Source organism: Hipposideros armiger, unplaced genomic scaffold (genome assembly GCF_001890085.2).
Source record: "Hipposideros armiger isolate ML-2016 unplaced genomic scaffold, ASM189008v1 scaffold_70, whole genome shotgun sequence".
Classification (NCBI taxonomy): Eukaryota; Metazoa; Chordata; class Mammalia; order Chiroptera; family Hipposideridae; genus Hipposideros; species Hipposideros armiger.
The window spans coordinates 4,375,553-4,397,112 of NW_017731420.1; the positions used below are offsets into that span (position 1 = coordinate 4,375,553).

Sequence of the window (21,560 nt, forward strand, 5' to 3'; positions counted from 1 at the left end):
AGTAGTCTGTAGGGGTTATTCCACTATCCTTTGGTTTATAGTGTTGCAGATGAGAAGACTGAAGCCAGGTTTGTTCTTCTCTTTCTCCTTCTCCCCCCCTCCTCCTCCTCCTCCTCCTCCTCCTTCTTCTCCTCCTCCTTCTCTTTCTTCTTCTTCTTCTTCTTTCTGTCTGGGAGGTTCCAGAATGTTTTTGTTACCCTTGGAGATCTGGCACTTTTCAGAAGGGCCAGATGTACGAGCCTTTTCTCATTGATCTCTCGGGATTCAGAATACTCCCCTCCTACCCAAAAAATGGTCATTCTTCTATTATTTGTTTAATGATTTCCTCTTCTTCACCTTTCCTTTTTCTCTGTCCGGGATTTTGGATGCTCACATCTTGTATACCCTGCCTCTATTCTTCAAATCTCTTTTTCTTCGTGATCTTCATCTAGCTATGTGTTTTTGCTCTGCACTTGGAAATTGTTTTTCTAATTGATCTTTCCTAACACTTACTGGTTTGCTATATTGACCATGTACCTTTCGGTTCATTTACTGAACTTTAAATTTTTTTCATTCAATAATGGCATTTTTAGATCAGAATTTTGTACATATGTGCTGTACAGCAATCTTCACAAGGGCTCTTTTATGATCTTCGTATGTGCTCCTTGATGCTCTGCCGAAGTGGATGCCTCCAGCATGAGTTCTGTACACAGACCCGCTTTGGATGTGTTACTTTACATACTGGGTTTATTTCAGCTCAGGAATGGTTATGGGCCGTCCCATCAGTGATGGAACAGTACTGAGGGCAGGCAGGCTGCTTGCTCCCCATTCTCCTTTTTGCTCTCTCAGCTCTTCTGCTCCTTCTGGGCTTATTAGGGGGTGAGGAGTCCTTCCTGTGTAGTGGGACGGAGAGATGGGTGGAATTTATGATTATCTGTAGAGGAAGCTCTTGCCAGGATCCAAAGCTCTCCTTCATTGGCTGTAGGGCTCTGCATCCTCTTTTCTCAGCCCCTGCTAGACTGCCCAGTAGTCCCCAAGCCCAAAGCTCCCCTGTTCTAGCTGTTAGTGAGCCCCATCAGCCACTGGGCTCAGACGAGGCCAGCGGAATGCATTTGGGAGGGGGAAGGCATGAAAGGCACTTAGGGTAAATCACGCCAGATTCTATCTCTAAAATATTATTACTTTACACTTATAAAAGTGAATCATGGTCATTGTGAAAATAAAATAAACAGTACAGGATTGAACAAAGTAAAAAGCATGTAAAAGAATCTTTTTATTTCTGTCCTTCCTTCCAAGGTAGCTACTGTTAGTAGATTGGTGGGTCCTTGATATATTTTCAATTTATTTACATATTTTTTTAAAAAATACAAATGGGATCACATTTACACACACACACACACACACACATATGCTGTTTTGCAACTTGTTTTTTTCCACTTAGTATGTTAAGAACATTTTTTTTGTCATGTAGGCTTCCCACATTTCTTTTAATGACTGAACGACTGCATGGTTTTCAACTGTGAAGATATCAAGATGTGCTTATTTTTTTACACAGTTTCTGTATTATGAACAGTGATGCTTTGAAGAGCTTTGCATACATCTGAGTGTATTTCTGTAGAACAGATAACTAGATGTGGAGTATATGGGTCAAAGGATATATGCATTTTAAATTTCAGTAGCTTCTGCCAAACTTCCCTCCAAAGAGATTGAGCTTATTGCTTTCTCAGCTATGGAATATGAGAGTTGTTTCTCGTACTCTGGGTGACACTGTATTATCAATTTTTTAGCTTTTGTTAATCTGATAGATTAAAAATAGTATCCTGTTGCTTTAATTTGTACTTTTAAATTATATGTGAAATAGTGCATTTTTTCATATGCTTATTGCCCTATTTTATTTTTCCTGTGTATTCTTCATGTTGTTTTTTTCATTTTCTCATTGAAATTATTATTATTATTATTATTATTACTATTTGCAGGGGCTCTTTCTAACTTTAGGAAGTTAGTTCCATGTCTGTCATTTGTGTTGCAAAAATGTTTCCCAGTGTATTATTTGTCCTCAGCTGTTTATGCTGGTTTTTGCTATCCTGTTTTTTTTTTTTTAATCTCTTGTTTTATCAATGTATCAATATTTTGACCTTTTTTTCTTCAGGTTTCATATCTTGCTTGGAAAGCTCTTCCTTACTTGAAGATGATATCTATACAAAGAATTGACTCATTGTTTCTTCTTAAATGGTTTTATCATTCACATGTAAATCTTTGATCTGATTTATTTTGGTTTAAGGAATGGAGAAGGGATCTAGCTTAACTTGTTAAATTTTTTCTGTATGGCTACCTGTTTAATCCAATATCATGATTGGAGTCCCTCTTTTCCTGACTGATCTAAAATGACACCTTCATCATCGATGAAATTCCCATGTGGCTGAATCTACTGTTGAATGATTTAAGGTTTGTCCAAAGGGAGAGCCTTGCAAATGAGACATTTTGAGTTTGACTCATGAGTGAAGGGCACTGGCTCTCAGGAAAATCTCCAAGAGAGTGAAGTTGGAACCTCTTCTCTTGCCTCTGCTTGGGTTTCCTTCTGTGCTCATCTGCCTTTTAATTGTTGGTGTTACAGATATCTGAGAAATACGGGCTGCCTGTGGAGAAGATAGCAAAGCTTTACAAGAAAAGCAAAAAAGGGTAAGAAAGAAACTGAACTTAAATTGACTTCCAAATCAGATAAGTCAACATTAAAAAAAAAAAAAGTGATGCCTCTTTTTGTTAGCTCTGTTGTCCACCTTTTAGAAAAATCGTGTGTCATCCTTCCAACTAAGCAGCTTGCAAGTGCAATGCATTTTGAAGACCTTTAATGAGAGAGAGAGGGAGGGTGATCGTGCATCATCATGATGCCAGCTGAGATGCCCTATCCCAGTGATAGGATTAGGGGGTGGGATGGAGGGGTGGAGAAGTGGGGAGAATGGCAAAGTCACCCTTGTGTAGAGAGTGGCGTTTGTAAGGAATCCCATGCTGCTCTTGGGGTTGGTTTCAGGGTGGAACAGAAGGAACAAAAAGGATTCATTCTTCCGAGATAATTATTAATAAACTGATCTAAATGATCATTGGACCTGCTTGTTCTCAGTGTTAAGAAGAAAAGCTCTCATTTATTGGGTGTTCCATAGGCTCTGGGTCTCTTGCTATGTGCTTTACATGCATTGCTCCATTATCCCTCACCACTCTATGAGGTCAATTTGTATCCCCAATTTACTGATGAGGAAACTGAGCCAGATGGAGGTTAAGCCTCTTGCCCAAGGTCTCATGTTCAGTAGGTGGAATACAGATTTGAACCCAGGTCTGTGGCCCCCAAGCTGAAGTGCTTGGCTCCTCATTGCTCTCTGCCGCCGCTAGTTCTCCTGGGGCTTCCTGTGTGTGAGGCTCCAAGGGTAGAGGCTGCAGGAGCTGGATCTAGAGCCAGGAGGGTGTCCCGACTGAATCAGCTTCTGGAGCCATTTTCCTATAAAAAGCAGGAAATAGGTCTTTAAACTCTTCTCGGGGCCCCTTTCATAAAGGAAATTGATTACCTGGGATGCTCAGGCTTTCTCAGGGACAGAGTCTTTCAGTTGATTGGTAGTCAAGGAAGAAGCCCTTTCCACTTGAGTCTTTGTTGGAAAGGTCACTAAAATGAATATTACAGTTCTTCCCAACGTCAATGCAGCGGGCTGGGTTTATTCTGTGATGGTGAGATTTGAGTGTCTCAAGGTCTTCTGCTGATCAGAACCTCTCACTGCGGACATATGTGCCAATGGTGATAACAGTTCACTTTCATTGAGCACTGCATCGGGCCCTGTGCTAAATACTTTAATCTTAACAACAAGCCTTTCATGCAGGGTTGTTATTGTTAGTTTTGCAGAAGAATAAACTGAAGCTCTGAAAGTCTAAACAACTTGCCCGATGACACAGCCATAAAATGAGTCAGTTCTTCATTCTCAAGCTAAGATCTGTTTGACTTCAATGAATGGGATTATCTCAAAGATTGTTAAATCATGGGCAGACCCTGAATGTTGTTGGTTTTCTTAAAGCTAAATCCGCTGGGGATAGTTAACCAAGGAGTAGTTCACAGGTGGTCAAGTGTGAGCCTCAGACAGAGGCAAATCTAGTTTCAAAACCTAGCTCAGTCGTGAACAAGCTGAATGAACTTGGGGAAATGACTTAACCTCACTGAGCTCAGTTTTCTCTTTTGCAAAATGGCAACAATCACACCTACCTTCCAGGTTTCTGTGAGGATGAAACACGAGGTCTCTGAAACACTGGACCATATTACATGCTCAGAAAGGATAGCTGCAAATTCTTGTTTATTTTCCTCTTCCTCCTAAGTGCGGCATACTTTTTAAGATGCAATTTCAAGAGTCAGTGTTGTTTAATGAAAATAAGAGACCTAACTGCCTAGGTCCCTGGCTCTGTCAATAGCTAAATCTGTGAGTTCAGGCTCTGTTAACATCTCTGGGCCTCAGTTTACCAATCTATAGAGCAAGACAGTTAGATTGAATGATCTCTGAATGTTTAGTAAGTAAACGTGAGGTTAATTCTGAGAAATCAAGGCTTTGCTTTCCTCAAACTTTTTTCTAGAGAAAGAAAACATAATGAGGGTCTCCTTTCCCTGCCTGTCTCTGCTCTCTTCCACCCTTCCTGGCCTCCCTTGCAAAAGAGTGGCAAAGGGAACCCCCAGCCTGGAGCCTGCTGTGAGCACACTGTTCATGGCATTTTTGTTTCTTATCTTCTACCCACCCCCTGGCAGCATCTTGGTGAACATGGACGACAACATCATTGAGCACTACTCGAATGAGGACACCTTCATCCTCAACATGGAGAGCATGGTGGAAGGCTTCAAGATCACGCTCATGGAAATCTGAGCCCTGGTCTCGGCTTGCCCTCGGCAGGAGTTCTCAGTGCATTCCTCCGCGGGACAGACGGAGGCCCTGGCCCCAGAACCCGCAGACCCACCTCACCCATCTCACAACTGCTGTTACACGACTGCGCTCGGGAGCGGGGCAAGGCACAATGCCCCATTCCTTGTCAGTGTGTTTGGCCCATCCACCAGCTCCTGCGGTGGAGCTGAGGCCCAAGCCCCTTGGGAAGGGCCTTTGGGCCTGTCAGACCCTTATTTATTGTCCACCCTGTTCCAGAGCCCAGGGCCAGGCCCGCCAGGACTCTGCAGGTCCCTGCTGGCTCCAGAGGACACCACCCACCCCTTCAAGGGAAACACCGCCAATCCATTCATCTCGAGTAGCCTTAGAAAGTCTCATCCCGTCGGCCTCACCTCTCCACTTCTCCTGAGTGGCTGGACAAAATGAGCTGCTTCTTGGAGCAGTAGTCAGAGGTGCGGAAAGAGGTGGATGCCCCTTTACTGGTCAACCCTTCAGGTTGCTCTGGAGAAGGTCATCTTGCTAGATACCTCCAGGGGTCCCCAGTGAGTGGCCACCAGGCCTTGTACAGGAGGACATTCAACTACCATGTAATTAGTAAGTGACACAGAAGATGTGCCTGGCTATCATGTACATAGTGTTCATAATATTGCAATAATATATTTTATCTGGGGTACGTGGGCATGTTTACTGCCGCTGGCCTAGGGGAGGCACATACCTGGAGACTCTGCTTTCTACAAGAGGTTTCTGCCTCTGTGCTGTTCAGGAGATACTCTGGGCTAGGGAAGTGGCCTGCACGGTGTCAGGTGACTTCAGCAGGTGCCAAGATGGATGCTCCTGTAGGCATGCTGGGGGGTCAGGCCTTGCTTTCCATAGGAGCCCCACTTCCTCTCCATGGGCACAACGCACCCTGGAGGCCACCACCTTATTTCACGGTGATGTGCTTTGCTTGAGTCTCCCTCTGAGCGCTCTTGGTGGGAAAGGTCAGATTATCTGAGGCCCCAGCTCCTCTGCTTTGGTGTCGGTACTGCCTGAGCTTGCTGGAGAGACTGCAAGGGGGTTGCCATCAGGGCCCTGTCGCTGGGGCCCGCTGCAGAGCTCCTTGGCTATCATGAGGATTCTGGCCACTGTGCAGTGCCTCGCAGCTTACAAGCACGTCCTTCATCTCAAGTGGCCCCTGTAAAGGCCCAACTGCAGTTCTGAGAGCGCTGCCAACTCAGCTCTCAATGGCCAGGCCGGGGCTGCCTCCTGGGCCTTGCCGGAGAGGGAGGGATCTGCCATCTCTGCTCCTGCCTGCTGGATTTGGAGGGAGGGAGGGAAGGACAGTGCCCCAAGAGCTCTGGCTCTTCTGAAACCACCCTCCAGAGGAGAACTCCGTCTCCTGCTGCATGCCCTGGGAGACCAAGAGGAGAAACACTGCTTCCCTAAATAATCATGAACCATCCTGGACCGCTGTTCTCTTTGAGGGACTAGGGGTTTGCCTTCACCCTTGTAGGTGGAACACTAGCTTTTTGGTAGTTAGACCCATCCGCCACCCAAGGTCCGGGATCTAGGACAGGTTCTATGTAAAGGCCCAGATTGTTTGTAAAGCACTTTGACGTCTTACCTGGGGGCTCTCCAAGGGCTCCCTGCCCTCCCACCCCATCTGCCCCAGGGGCCCAGAGCAGGATGGAAGGGCTGCTTCCAGCTCAGTCGTTTCTCCTTGAGGCTGCAGAGGATTTGAATGAAATGGAGGGCAGGTGCTGTGCCTAGGAAGGCCTCTAGGTGGTGGTGAGGGGGCACCTTTCTGTGTGTCTCCTAGACACCTTACCCCTCCCCGTGATGCCAAAGGTTTGCTACCTGGATTCAGCTCTGTTTCAGTCTGTCCCCTCTTCCTCCTCCACTCTGTGACTGCCATGCCCGGGACCAGCAGCTGGGGACCCTCCTGGATACCAATGGAGCTCTCTTCTAAGATGGTGGCACGTTCAGTGTTGAAAATACCTGATATACTATGCACTTCCTGTGCCCCCTGCTTTAGGAGTGGTTTCAAACATGATTGGCAGGCAGAACGGCAGATACTGTTGGGCTGGGGCACAGGACTCCAGGGTAGGGAAAAGATCATTGGCAGTCTGACACAGGTTACCTACCCCTCTCTCTTTAGCCTCCGTGGAAAAGAAAATGTTTGCAGGTCCTGCCCTAGGCAGAGGATGAATAAGAGATGCTTTTGCATCTGTCCCAGCCCACTCCCCCGCTTCCTCCCGCAGCAATCATTGTGGTGACCACTGCCAGAACAAAGAATATGAGGTCAGTACCACCAAAGTGTGGTGCAGTGTCACCGCCCATCTGATCTGCCCCGTCTGCATTCTCAGAGTGCCCATGGCTTAGCCATGATGTGTCGTTCACTGTGTATATTATCAGAGCTTTGATGAAGAACATTTCTTGAGCAAAAACACCCCAAAAAGAGGAAAAATTGCCTCCTCTTCTTTTTTTTTGTCCCTTAAATTAATCACACTGAAATAAATAAACTTAAAAAAAAATCCTTGTAAAATAAGGGACATGTGAAACAAGTGTTTTTAAATATGTTTCCAAATTGCTTAGACTTTACAGGTGTTTGGACATTGGGGCCAACAGAAAAATGCAATCACATGTCACCTTGGAATTGAATCCTAAAAGACTAAGGCACGTCCCGGGCCAGAAACTTAGGAAGCATGAAATTAATCAAACATTTATTTTTCTTCTTATTTAAAATTGTGGAAATGCAGCAGAAACAGAGGGTTTGTGCCAAATTCTATGAACAGCCCTTTCTTAAAGATAAGCAAGGGAGACCGGTGAACAATGTGCTCTCGTGTTAAAAAAAAAAAAAAAGCAGATGTAACTTAATAGTTTTGTAAATGGGAGAGGGGGAATCTATAAACTATAAATACAGTTATTTTATTTTTTGTACATTTTTAAGAAGAAAAAAATAAATATTCATAAAGTAAGAGTACACGACAATGTCTGGTACTTTCCACGAGGTGGGTGTGACGGTTCTTTGCCGGAATGGAAAGAAACCTCTGTGTAAGCTTGAAAGATTCTAGGCTCCCCTTGGGCATGTTTGAGCACTAAGCTTCAACACAGAGAGTGTTTCCTTTTCTGGTTGCCTTGCTGTGTCCCACCCCAAGGTTAAGTGAGAAAAGGGCTAAAGACATCCAAGAGGCCTTCAGTGTGGCCATGACAGGCCAGCAGGGTGGTTATTCTTGACCGTTTCCTCAGGGCAGGGAGTACGTTCTGTCCGTGCACTTTTACCTCCCTCACTCCCAGCTCACACACCCCCACTTGAATAACCACAGAGCTTCCCTGTTCCATAGTTCATCTGCACCAGCCTCTACACAGGCTGAAACTCCAGTTCCGTCACAACAATCTCTTGCCCTGGTACCCAGGCTTGCTAGCGTCTGTCAGCTCAAATGGGAACACCTTGATTCACTATCCCAGTACTTATTGATGTTTCCTCAGTGAACACCACCTACTCTGCTTCAACCATCATCCATGATTAGCTCCCGAGAGCCTCTCTGTTCCAAACAAGTAGCATTTCTATGTTCTACATCTCACCTTCTCTCTGTCGCTCCATGTCTGCAGCATTCAAATCGCGGCTAAAAAGTTGCCTTCAGAAAGCCTTCTCTATCTTCGTCCCCGGTGGCATCCCCCGCAGCCTCTATGCTGGTCCAGGAGGCAGGGAAGAGGAGGTTGGGAGATGTTCTCAGTAGAGGGTCTGAAGCCATTCCCCCCAGGTCCTGCTGAGGCTGCCGCTGCCCTCCGCACCTCCCCTAAGGCAGTCCCTCCCTCGGTGCATGGCAGTCGTTGTCCTGCTGTTCAGTGAACTTGTTCACCCTATGTGCCACCTCCCTGTACTGGGACTCTGGTCGGGTAGGCCAGGATGACCAACTGTCAGGGCCACAGGGTCCAGTTCCACCTTTGACCTTCTGCTCTATACCAGTTCAGCTACTGTGGACCAGGTGCTGTGCCCCTTGCTGGGGACAAAGCGGCAGATTTGAGGCAGCTGCAGTCTGCCCTCAGGGGCTGTGATGTGCCAAGGATAACAGCCTGACATCATCAGCACAATAATAGGGGAGTCAGGACTCTGTTATCCCCTCAGTCCTAAGGCATACAAACCCTTAGCTTTTCACAATGTGATGAATGGTCACCAAATGTGAACCTCACTTTGGGAAGGCTGCCAGCTCAAGTGCCTGAACCCTATGGATCTGAGGGTCAGTAGGAATGAAGAAGGGGATGGTATCTGGGCCAGTCCAGATCCTCCAAGAAGCAGAAGCCAAGGTAGGATTAAATGTTCAAAAGATTTATTGAGGGAATTCACATGAAGGATAAAGGGGAAACATGCAGGAAGAGACAGAACGTGCAGACTGGCCCAAGCGAAAGGAGAGAGGGAAGAAGGAAGCTTGGGTTGGGCAGGAGGAGCCTCAGACTGCCTCAGCCAGGCCAGCAGAGAGTCCCTGAGGATGCTCACAGACAGGAAGAATCCCATTTAGGGCAAGAATGACCCAGTTCTAATACCCCCGCCATGCACAGTCATTGACTGGGACCAGCCCTGGGAGAGCGTGGCCTCAGAGTGAACACGGAGGTGGCTCCAAAGGTTGTAATTGGAGCCTGTCATTCAGCTGTGCTTCCAAGAGCAGGTTCTCGTAACAGAAGATCTGAACCGGCGCCTCTGTGGTCACCATAGCCAATCTCTTCTAAAAAGATCAATAGAGATTCACTGGGGTTCTCCTTTTACATGTAAACATTCCTTGAGTGGGTTTTCTAGTTCACCACCTTATTATGAGACACCCTTTGTCCCCGGGGTCCTTCTTCCCTACATTTGTCTGAACTCTACTTAAATGGATGCGCTGGTTAATTTTGGAGACTTGGGAATCCGAGGAAACAGTGGGGGCCTCTGATCAGCCATTAGCAGCAAAAGAGAGGAAGGGGATGTTGAAAGGGCACTCAAGGCACATGTCACCTGCTTGTTCCTTGGGTAGCAAACACCTCTCACGCACCACTCAAGAAAGCGCTGGATTTCTGGTCTGCCGTCCCACCTGGGTGTAAGCTACTTCATAATCATTTTCAAGGTGTTGGTCAGAACTTACCAGCTGATCTGCGAGCTTGGTCTCCTACGTCTTTGCTAATGATTCTTATCCCTACTCCCCCTCCACCTCCAAGACTATAGTGCTTAGAACTGTGTTGGGTTAGCACTGAACATACTATGGAAGTGCAGTAAAGTGATTACTGATATTGGAAAGGTATATTTTGAGGGAGACTGTCCATCTGTCTGTCTACATGTGTGTGATATACTGGTGGCAGAGCTACGAGCATTTATTAAGGGTTAGCAAGCTGAGCTGCCCAGAATTTTGAAGTAGTTTCACCAATCTCTTCTAGAGAACTATTGGAGTGCCATCCTTTTGCTGGAATAGTGTGGAGAAAAGAAGTTATGAAATAAGCCTCCCTGAGGCCCTGGCCCCTCTCTGAGCTTCTCTAGGGCATTAACTGCACCCTGTGGAATATCTTCAGAATGATCATTGCTTGCAACCCCAGGGATATCTGGGACCAGGGATGGCGCATGCCTATCTAAGTCCTGGACACATGCCCAGCATTCAACTGTAGAGAAACGTGTTTGAAATGGGTATTCCATTGCTTATACCCTTGGCCTGAACATCTTTTCACTTTGCAACAATTTCTCTATGTTAGGTAGACTTGACTGATGCTCTAGTGCCTTGGAAAATGTAGGTGTCAGTGTTTTCTCTCTTATTTCTTCAGTCACCTCAAAAACCAGAAAATTTCTGGGGAGTGCTGAGCATCTCCTGACAAAGACAGGAGAGGCGTGTGCGAAGCATCTCCATTTCTTCCAAAGACAGTTCTCGTAATCTCCTCCACCATGACTGAGAGAACACTTGGACCATTCCTCAACTGGTGTGTACCCTCCATGCCTAAACTGAGGTGTGAAGGGACCCAGTTGGATTAGGGTGTCAGGACAATGCCCTGAAAATGGAGCCCCCGGCTTGAAAATTTGGTGGAAATGGCCAAGTTGGCCTCCAACAGGTACGGGACTGCAGGCCCCTAATCAGGGTGGAGGCTCCCAACCACCGTCTCACCATCACTGCTGTGAATGACATGGTGTTACTCATGCTCAGTAGTCGTGGGTATCAGGGCCATTGCTGGTCCGTAGGGAGAAACTGTGTGAAGTAGAAAAAGACACTGTTCCAGGCCAACTCAACTCCTACATGAGGTCTAGTTGGCCCATGAGGCACCTACTATAGCTGACACAGCCCCTTTTTCCTACATTGGATGGCCTTCCGTGCTAGAGGCAGGGCCAATGACAGCAACAAAAAGCAAACAAGCACTTGATCTGAATTGGCTTTGAGGGTGTGGGTTCTGTCCCATGTCATCTTTTCTATATACTCTTCTCTGGACTGAGAGGTGAAGCGAGGGGAGAGGAGTATATTAATTTCCCACTGAACAGGAGGTTGCCCCAGTTTCTCCTTCCATTGAGCCTAATGTTTGAACTAGAGTTTGCGGCTCCAGTTGTGAGGAAGGAGGGGAGCTGAAAAGAAAGTGAAGGTCATGAATGAAGGGAAGCAAGGAAGCCCAAGTGTAGACCAAGGATGCTTTGGGGCAGAGCTTGAGGCTCAGCAGCCTCTCCTATCGGCCCTGTCAAAAGCCCTGGTTCTTTGTTCAATGTTTTTTCTTTTGTTTCTTCAGCTACCTCAAAAACCAGAAAATTTCTGGCCAGTGCTGAGCATTGAGCTAGGGCAGAAACCATACCCAGGAGGAGGCCAGTATCAGCACCTAGGCCCTCACACAGACACAGACTCAACTGGAGCAGCAGATTAGGCATGGACACCTCATGTCCCAGACAGTCATTTTAAACCATCAACATGCTGGACTGCCAATGTTAACTGATCTAGGAACCACTCCATATGATGGGATATATATATATATATATATATATCCATCCATCCCTGGGGCATATAGACGAGGTAGGATGATAGCACCCGCAACACCCCTCCCCACCCTAAACGAGGGTATGAACAGTCAATCACTCTGTCTCATCCTTCAAGTTGTAAGCCACTTTATTCCAGTCCCTTGAACATCACAGGCTGGCTTGATTTCAGGCAGAACAGACTCCATTTCCAGAGGTCCCGCAACACAGCAATGACAATGAACAGCCCAGCCCAGGAGTGACATAAACCTTTAGGCATCCAGCCCTCTGGGTGCTGCAGAGTCCCTTAGCCAAGCTTGAGTGCACTGGATTAGACATAGAATGACCTTCCCGGGAATGAGGAGAAGAAAAACAATCTTTGAGAAAATACAGACAAGGTCAATGGCAGGCCAGAACCAGGGCTTTTCTGTACACCCCCGGCATGGGGGTGTTTTTAGCCACGCGTCTGGCTCTGTTTCTTTCCTAAACAGCTAGAGACCCTCTTCCCTGCTCCTCCAGTTCTAGGTTCTAGGGAACAGAGTGAGTCTGACTCAGCAAGATGTCACCGCCAAGGGCAGAGTCCAGGTGAGTTTCCCAAACATGACGCCACCATCTAAGGAGAACTAAAAGGAGGAATTGGGTCTTCAATCGAGAGCAGGAATAAGTGGGAGGCACCTCCTGAACACTACTGATAGAGGCTCGGGCTTCCCTTGCCCGCTCTGCACTCCATGTCTTAATTCCCAGATTTTACCACTTGAACCAAGGAGGAACTTGGGCAAGTCTCAGTATAAAACCACTATGAGAAACTGACACTCAGGGGAAGAGTAAGATTATTTTATCATATTGAGTTCTCAAAATTTCACCCTGTAAAGCTGGCTCATTTTGGTCAACCACACAAATTTGGATTTTTGCTACACGTTAAGAGAGACTCAAGTGATGGGCAAGAATCTGGAGATTATAATCAGCAACCTCTTCCTAGTGGCTATAATGTCTACCTTGCTGTGGTTCTTAGCTTACGGGAAGTAGTGCGGCAGCAGCAGACCCAATGGGGACCTCTCTGCCTTTCCTTGGGACAGGTTCTCCCCATCTACACCCTTGGATGTTTGAGCTTCCTCGTGCCTACTGCTTATGAAAATACTTCCTTAAGACCAGCAATTTTAACTCTTAGCTTTTAATTCAAATCAGTGTGTATGAGGTCACCAGACCGAACAGCAACTCAGATTTGTGTTGTCACTTCTAGAAATAGAAATTGGCATTCAAAGAACACAGTGAGGGGGAACACTTTTGGATTTTCCATGGTGGGCCTTGGAAGTCACAGATGCACGTGCCCATGCCTTCTTCATGGTGAATCAGATGATTGCCCGACCTCTGACTCTCTGTTGGGCTACTTGGGGAATGGAAAGTCACCATCCCAGATACGGCTCCCTAACCATTCATGTGGATCAAACTATTGGGAAGTCCTGAGACTTGATGCGACTGTGTGTGTGTGTGTGTGTGTGTGTGTGTGTGTGTGTGTTTGTGTGTGTGTGGTGGTGGGAGGGGGGGTGTCCAGAATATTGATCTGCTCAGAAAAGCACCACACCTCCAATGTAATATTACCAATGCGCTGCTGGGCTGGGTGGGCAAACCATCATCTCATAAGTATTAACCTTCTGGTGCTCGAATTGACGTGTCTCATTTAAACCTGCTTCTATTCTCCAGGCACTGCTACTCTGGAAAAACATTCAACATTAAATTTGGGCCCGAGTCATGGTTACCTTGTACTTTTCTGGAATATATAAAATATACCTGTTGATGGGTGCATTTGTGCAAAGACAGATATGACTTTAAAACAAGACATAGACATTCGTTATAGTTGGCTTACTTCACAATAAGCTACTAGAAACAGTCTTCTGTAATAAGATGGGATTAGTGCTCACTAAACATGCGTTTCATTTAAACAAGGCAAAACACTTAATTTGGTCTGCAATACCCAATATTTTATGTACAGCATTCTTCTTCTTCTTTTTTTTTTTTTTAAATCACAAGAGGCGACAAGATGGGTCTGGTCTTGGAATATAAGTTACCATTTGTGTTTAAATTTCCAAAGAAACTCATCTTAGCTCAACTAGTGTAAACCTGTGAAAAAATAGCTGAGCCGTCTTTTCCCTCTCCACTTTTAATTTACCTTAAAATGTTCACAGCTTAGAAACTACAGCCTGCTGGGGGGAGGGGGGGAGCGGGCCTGCAGGGGGAATTCCCCAGGTCCCATTAATAGCCTGGCTCCTGAGGGTTCCTTGTCCTTGGGGATCCCGAATCTGGTGACATCATCCCTAGGGCATGTGTGACAGCAGATCCGGGGGTGGTGTGGAGGGGGGGGGGGGGTTTTGTTTTTCAAACAAGCCCCTTGCAGCTTGCAATAGCATCATTGCACTGGATTGATTTCCCTTCTCTTGCCTCCCCGAGTCTTCAGTTTTGGAATAGAGACATTAGAATCAAGAGAAAACAATAATAATGATTAAAAATCATCAGAACAACGAACACCACAAAGTCTGTGCATGACAGCACTGTCCATGCTCTCCACAAGTGCGCTGGGGCTCGGGGCAGCCCCATGAAGCATCCACGACAAAGGAAGCTGAAGGCGGGCGGGCATCACGGAGGAAGGTGCATTGAACGCACGGGGAACAGCATCACCGTCAATATTGTTTGGCAAAAAAAAAAAAAAAATTGTTAAAAAGAAAAATCAAAAAGGAACACAAGCAGCTCTACGATTCTTGGGGTGCAGGCTCAGAACTGGCCGGCGCTGCTGGGGTCACACTGCAGGAGGCGCACTATGGACGGGTCACTCTTGGCCCCTCGGATGAACTCTTCCAGGGACAGTTTTCCTAGAAAGCAAGAAGATGGGTGAGCAGGAGCAGGTGACACCGGCGTGAACTTACACTGTTCTCAGGACATTCTGGTGGCAGCGATGGTTCCCTTTGTCCCTGCGGTCCCACATCATGCCGAGGTGAGACTCACAGGGCAGGGTCCTGTTCATTTCAAAGCCAGCACCTATCACTGCTCCTGCTCCCTGAGAGCCCACTGTGTGCCCACCCTGCTGTGGTGCTGGGTGGCCCTGAGGTGACCCTTGCCCTTGTGGCTCTTCCAGCTTCAGATGCCCTGGAGGCACTCACTCAGTATTTGTGGACAAATGCCCTGAGCCATTACGAGACCGAGCTGAGCTCTGCCAGCACCAGGGCCGCTCCCACGGTGTCACTGGGAGCCCCTGCACAGATACCTGAGGGAGGGCCCCTTTCTGGACAGCATGTGAGAACAGCTGCGCCTTCATATGAGGTAAGGAGAATAAAGGAGTATGTGCAGGAGGTAGAGAGGTGTCCCGGTGAGTCCCTTGCCTCATCAGGGCACTTCCCTCCTACCCTGACAGGCTGGAGGAGGGAGACTGGGCTGACCGGGTACCCACTCCTACCCTGAGTCCCTTTCCTGCCTGCGTAAGCTGCAGTAGGTATTGAATTCCCTTCCAGGTCCCCCAGTCAAATTATCTGGGGGAAGGAGGCAAAGCTTCTCCCCCATTCCCGGTGCTTCCAGAAGGACCCCTCCTAGGGAGGAGCAGCTGCTCAGCTCTGCTCTGTTCTTTCTATTGACAGGAGCTGCCTATGAGAGGACTTGCTCCTCTCTGTCCCCATTCCTCCAAATCAGTGCAGTGCCTGTGCCCGCCCTCCTCTCTGCTGCTGTGGGTTTGGGCCCCACTCCCGCAGGCTGTCCCACTGAGCCGTGCCCTTCAAGGAAGCTCCGTCCTCTGGCTTCAACTATTGCTCTTTATTTCTCAGCTTATTCCAATTTCAGGCAGGAGGGGTACTATCTATTGGAGCCCTTACCTTCTACCTTCCAGACTCCAACAAATATGTCTTCCCCTTAGCCACGGCCCCCTCCCCCAGCACCTAGTTCTTGGTTAACCAAATCTACCTTATCTACAATGAAAGAGCAAGGCGGAATTTATTTATCTATTTGTTTTCAATATGTAGAGCAGGCTTCCTCTAAGCTTTGTGCCCTGGTCATTTTTTATGAGCAGTGGCTAAAACGGTGACAACCTCCTCAGGTTTGAAGGCTGGCATGAGGGAAAGAAGACGGGAGCGGTCGCTTGACCACTTCGGCATCTCCCAAGGGGCAGCTCTGAGACGCCAAGTTGGAAGTGGCAGGGCAAACTCTGCATTCAACGGCTACATCAGCCTCTCTCCAGTTAACTACCCATGAGCTTCAGAGTTGGTGCAGGCCCAGACTTTTCTCATCTCATCAGCGGCCAGGGGTTAGATGCAAAGAGCTTCTTCCAAGAGCGATCTAATGACAGGAGACTCTAGGTGAGGCCTCTGCTCCAGGCCGGGGCCCAGAAGCAAAACATTGAGCTGTGTGTGCACCAAGTCTCCCGGGGCACTGTGACCCCACTGTGAGGTCCAGTGCCGAGACCCTAACGTCTCACCTACCATCAACATGCAGTGAGGGCTTTATCCTGCAGTGTGTGGATCTTCTCCCATCCTTTAGCCCTATTCTAAAGAGGTGGCTGGGCCTCGGGCAGGACCTAAACCCCTGGGTTCCCTGGAGCACGAGCAAAACGTGCAGCTTAACATCAGCAAGTCCACTAACTACTCAAATAATCCTGTGTTTATTTAGTCTTGGCAAAAACAATCAAACTATTTGCAGTGAATCAAGGTGCTTAAGGGAAAATAATAGGATGTAATAGCACCTTTGTGGAGGAAAGGAAGCAAACAGATTGGCCTGAACCCTGCAAACCCAGATTCTCAGGTAGCAGGTGCCCCAGGGGGTGTGGGGTTAGAAAGAGAGGTTCGCCCTACTACACAGCCTTCTGTCAGTCTGTCTCAGCTCGTCACTGACAAGAATTGCTGGGGACAGCCAGCAGAACACAGCAAGAGCTACAGATGACTCGGGGCTTATGACGGCCTCAGTTCTGGGCTCAGCACTTTCAACTCGGCTGTTATATCTAGATAGGGTTGCCAGATTTGGCAAATAACTCAGTTAACTTTGAATTTCAAATAAACAATAAACAATTTTTTCCATATAATTATGCCCCAAATATTGTATAGGGCATACTTATATGAAAAAAATCACTTGTTGTTTATCCAAAAAGTTGATTGACCCTCCTGTATTCTATCCTGCAGCCCAACTTCTAAAACCTCCTTTTCCTGAGTTTGAAATCCAACCCTCCTTTTCACTTTGGTTTGCTTTGCATCCCCTTGTTGGGTTTGAATTGTGGGTGGCACCCTCAGGGTAGAATCTGCTGGCCACCTCACTCCCCGCCCACCCCCACCTCCACAACGGCTGGCTCCTGGAAACCCAACACCTTAGAGCATGCGCAGGAGAGCCCTCTAAGCCCCTGGGCAGGCTGGGTGAAAGCTACTAGGGTCCAGGTGGAATGACACCAAACCACTGCCTCACTTTCTGACTAGCTGGACTATGGGGGTCCAGCCTGCTGTGGCCTGGGCCTGTCCCAACCCTGGTCCTCTTCTGTCCTGCACCGCCAGGGAGCACACAGGATGAACCACTTTTACAAAGGGCTTTGAGCCAAGTCCTTGTGGCCAATATCTTGTCCCTGGCTTGGATCCCCAGCCTCTCCAGCAGCCCCCACTCTGAGCAAAGCACAGCAGCGTGGCCTCCTACCATCTCTGTTGGTGTCCATCTGGCGGAAGATCTTCTCCGTCCTTTTCTCTGGAGTTGACTCATCTTCAGGCATTTTCATTACGGAGGAAACCATTTTATAGATCGCCTGGGGACAGAAGCAACATGGTGAGAAGGCAGAGACACGGTCTGGTTTGGCACACAATAGCCTTATTATTAAACTTCCCAAATATGGGGGTGAAGGGAATGTCCCCCATCCTGATCTGCTGATGTGGAAAACAGATGCACAGTCACTCACTGGTGGGAGAAACCAGGCCCACAGAGCTTGCTCCAGCACGGAGAAGCTTCAGGAGTGATAACTGGCAGGGAGACCCACCACACCCCCATGCGCATGTGAATCTCCTAGGAATGGGATTCTTATGAAAATGCAGAATCTGATTGAGTAGAGCTGGGTGGGCGGGTGGGTGGGGGGGACCTGAGACTCTGCATTTCTAACAAGCTCCTGTGTGCTGCTGCTGCTGCTGTTCTGAGGCCCCCACTTCTAAGAAAGGGCTGTAGACGACCTTCTTCAGACCAGAGGGAAAGGTCGGTGTGTGCTGTGGCCTCCATCTAGGTCCCTCAAAATGATAAACACCTGACAGTCTACAAGTGTGTGCTCTAGTCTTCTCCCAGGCAGACATTACCAATCCAACCAATGCTCTTTCCCCGTTTGTGTGGCAAGGAAACAGTCCTTGGATGGAAACAGTCTGCCATCCGAGTTCTGGATTAAATAATTATGCAATCTCAAGCTGGAGATGGATGGGGTACATCTGACATCTGATGAGCCAAAGAAGGACCTACTGAAAGTTTTGTAAGCAGCACTGAAACCATCTCCCCCACCACACGTGGACCCCCCATGGAACTCAGTAAGGGCCTCAGCTGTCAAATGTAGTTGTTATGTGGGAAGAATGAAGTCATTGTTTTTGTCCCCAGACCATGACTCTGCTAATCAAATTCACTTTGGGAACTTTAGCCCAGGGAAGACATTTTTTAAAAAAGTAGATTTTGCCAGTGAATGGGTCGAAAAATCTGGAAAGTTCTGGAGCTCCAGATGTAGTGCAGTCATTGGAGGGAGAAAAGAAAGGAAGACAGCTGAAGGGAGACAGCTTCCCAATGTGGGAGAAAAATTAATACTAAAAGCTGGACTTAAGTACTTTACAGTCTCATTTAGGATCAACCTGCCACAGGTCCCTAAAATGTTCTGGAGAAAGGGGGGAGGGCGGGTGAATATTCTAATCTCAGTAATAAAATAAGAATGAAAAATGGACTCACCCAGTGTGCTGCTCCTTGGGCTAATCCCACCCCATAGGGACCCCTCAGGCCAGACTCCCTGAGTCTGTCTTGAACCCACCCAAAGCCTTCACTGAACTCCAGAGAAGCCTCCACAGCGATTCCATCTGGGAGGAAGGTCAAGCTCACAGCTGTGGCCTGTCACAGCTGTCTGGTATTACGGGGGTCATTGGGCTAAACTTGGCCACAGTCAACTTTCCCAAGAAACATTCACTGAAGTGTGCTCTGGAGGCAAGAGTTGAGCCATATTCTGTTTTCCTCCTGGACCTCTACTTGCTGTCCCCTCCAGTCCAGGTCTGCACCGCCGTCTGTGCTGGGGTTAGAGCACCACATGCCAAACTGCTGGGGACACCTGACTCTCTGGGGGGAACAAGTAAAGGCCATAGAGCTAGAGCTATTTTTACAAATGGGAAAAAGAGATGCTGAGATTTCATAGGGCAGGTGACTATTTAGTAACAGGCGTAGAAAGCAGGAGTCTTTCTATACCAGCTATGTCTTGAGGTCTAGCACCCTCTCCTGGGCATTTCTCCCACATGGAAGGTTTTCTGTAACTCTTGACCCAATTAAATGGGAATCAGTGGCACCAACTAACACACGCACACACTCGCACACACACGCATGCGCACACACACACACAAGTGCGCGCACACACGCAACTCACAGGGATTTCCTACTTACACAATCTAAATATTTTGTGAATTCACAAGCCCAGGAATCTTAAAACAACAACAAAAACAATATATAGAAATCAGTATCGCACTAGATCGTATAAGCATGGCTGCTTTAAAGGACCAAGACCTGACACGTTTCAGGAGCTGTAGAAGTGATACGGGAGGAACATTGATGAGCAAACCATAAGTTTACTTTTTGCCAGAAGTCTTAAGGATGCTGTGTAATTTCACATCCTCAACCTTCTTTGGGGCTTGATTGTTCCTACCTTGAGTCTCTTTTGGCCTCAGGAAGGTCATCTCACTTAGTAATTCCAAGTGCCCTCTGCTTTGTGTCTAACTGGCCAACGGGGGCATCTCCCAACTCAGATAATTTGCAAAGGCTGTCAAGAGCCTGGCAACCTGTCCAACACACACCTTGGTTTCCTGGACCAGCAGCTTTGTTTACACTCTTCTCTCATCTGAGTGCTCACCTACCCATCTCCCCTCTCCTTGAAGTCTTATTCATGAGTTAAGGGCAGATTGAAATGCTACACTCCTCCAAGAAGCCTTCCATAGTCTTCCTTCTTTTTACTGCTATGTGCAATCTCCCTTCCTCTGCGCTAGCAAGTGGCTCCCTCTAAACCTCTCCTGGATGGTTTCATTCTACTCACCCTGAATTGTAGTCACCCAGGACACACTGTTTAGATGTGAGGGCGGCAATCAGGTCTGGCTACTCATTGAACCCCTGGTAGTTCTTAACATGGGCCTTGCATAGACTTGGGCTCACTAAGTTTAGAGGATTCATTCAGGAATAACTGTTCCCACCCTGTTGCCTTCTCCATGCTCTTCTTCCTCTCTCAATTTTCTTCTATCTTGTGTCTCAGTATAAAGTTCCCCCTTTCTCCTTTAATATTTTTTTCTCATTCCCCACCTTCTTTTTTTCTTCTCCCTGTCTTCATATAACTAAATATATTCATGTGAAACCCCTTAAAGATTCTTAGTTTATCAAAAGCGATGGGCTCTTACCTTAGAAAGTATGTAAATGTGCTCATGGGGACATATTCCCTATTGCAGACAACTTCAGGGGCTCGTGGATTTGGGAGTCCATCCATGGACCCAGGTTAATAAAATCCCTGCTCTCCATTTACTCCTTCCGCCATCCTCACTCATTCATCCATTCATTCTGTCATGCACCAAATATTTATTGATCAACTATTATATACCAGGCTTTATGATCTACTCAGTCCTTGCCCTCAGGGGGTTTACTGTTAAATAAGGCACACCAGCATTATTAAAATAATGAAAAAAGCCTTTGTTGAGAACAGTGTTACAAAGGAAGATTCCTGCTCTTCTGAGATAATGTAATGGGGAAATTAGGCCATCTCAGGAGCATTAGCATAGGCTGCCCTGAAGAGTGATTACTGAGTAAAGAAATGAAGAGGTAAAGGACACCCAAGGCGGAAGAGGTGGTAAGAAGGCCAAGAGAGCATGCAGGTGAGTGCGGCGTAAGATATGGCTCTAGAGCAGGTCAGGACATGACACTGGGGCTTCACAGGCCATGTTAAGGTATTTGTATTTCTCCAATGAGCCACAAAAAAGATGGAACTGATAATAAATTTGATGTTCTTATATACACCTACTTCCCAAGTCCATTTCTATTCCCTTATTTGCAGACAATGGTGTTCAGAGAATTAAAAATTATTATTATTCATAATTTATTTAACAATTATTTATTGAGTGTCTGCTATGTATTAGGTGAAGGGGATTCACTTACCAACAAGACTGATATGCTGTTTCTTATTTTATATCTCACCAATCCTCTGGCAAAGGGCTTGGGAGATAGCACATTGAAAACCAAAAGCACCTCATTTTTTATAAGCACCATTTAGATGGATATGGTGACTCTAGTAATGCCTTAATAGTTATTATGAAAGTCTTTGCCTACACTATGTCTAGGTCCCATGGTGGCAAGTAAAACCCAGTGGTCTGGAGCATTCCTTGTAACTCTCAGCCTCTAAGAGTAGAGGCTCATAAAATTGTCATTATGGGATTGTGATGGGAAGTCAACTGTGTAATAATGTAGGGATTATTCCCTAATACTCTTGTTGAACAAATGCATGAAAGACCAAGCGAACAAATGAATTTGTATTAGAAAAAAAAAGCTCTGAC

General features: G+C 47.0%; 2 protein-coding genes across 6 annotated transcripts in view; one reads left to right on the forward strand and one right to left on the reverse strand.

Annotated features, from left to right (window-relative positions):
- The window catches only part of GRHL2 (grainyhead like transcription factor 2), a 210,464-nt gene extending 196,193 nt beyond the window's left edge, over nt 1-14,271 (forward strand). For all 3 annotated transcript variants that reach the window (XM_019642549.1, XM_019642550.1, XM_019642551.1), the window contains exons 15-16: nt 2,594-2,658; nt 4,751-14,271. In XM_019642549.1, coding sequence (XP_019498094.1) covers nt 2,594-2,658; nt 4,751-4,865 — 180 coding nt within the window. In that variant the 3' untranslated portion in view covers nt 4,866-14,271. The remainder of the gene's footprint in view (nt 1-2,593; nt 2,659-4,750) is intronic.
- Nucleotides 11,939-21,560, reverse strand: part of NCALD (neurocalcin delta) — a 178,121-nt gene continuing 168,499 nt past the window's right edge. For all 3 annotated transcript variants that reach the window (XM_019642553.1, XM_019642552.1, XM_019642554.1), the window contains exons 3-4: nt 17,455-17,560; nt 11,939-14,669 (exon numbers count right to left, since the gene is read on the reverse strand). In XM_019642553.1, coding sequence (XP_019498098.1) covers nt 14,572-14,669; nt 17,455-17,560 — 204 coding nt within the window. In that variant the 3' untranslated portion in view covers nt 11,939-14,571. The remainder of the gene's footprint in view (nt 14,670-17,454; nt 17,561-21,560) is intronic.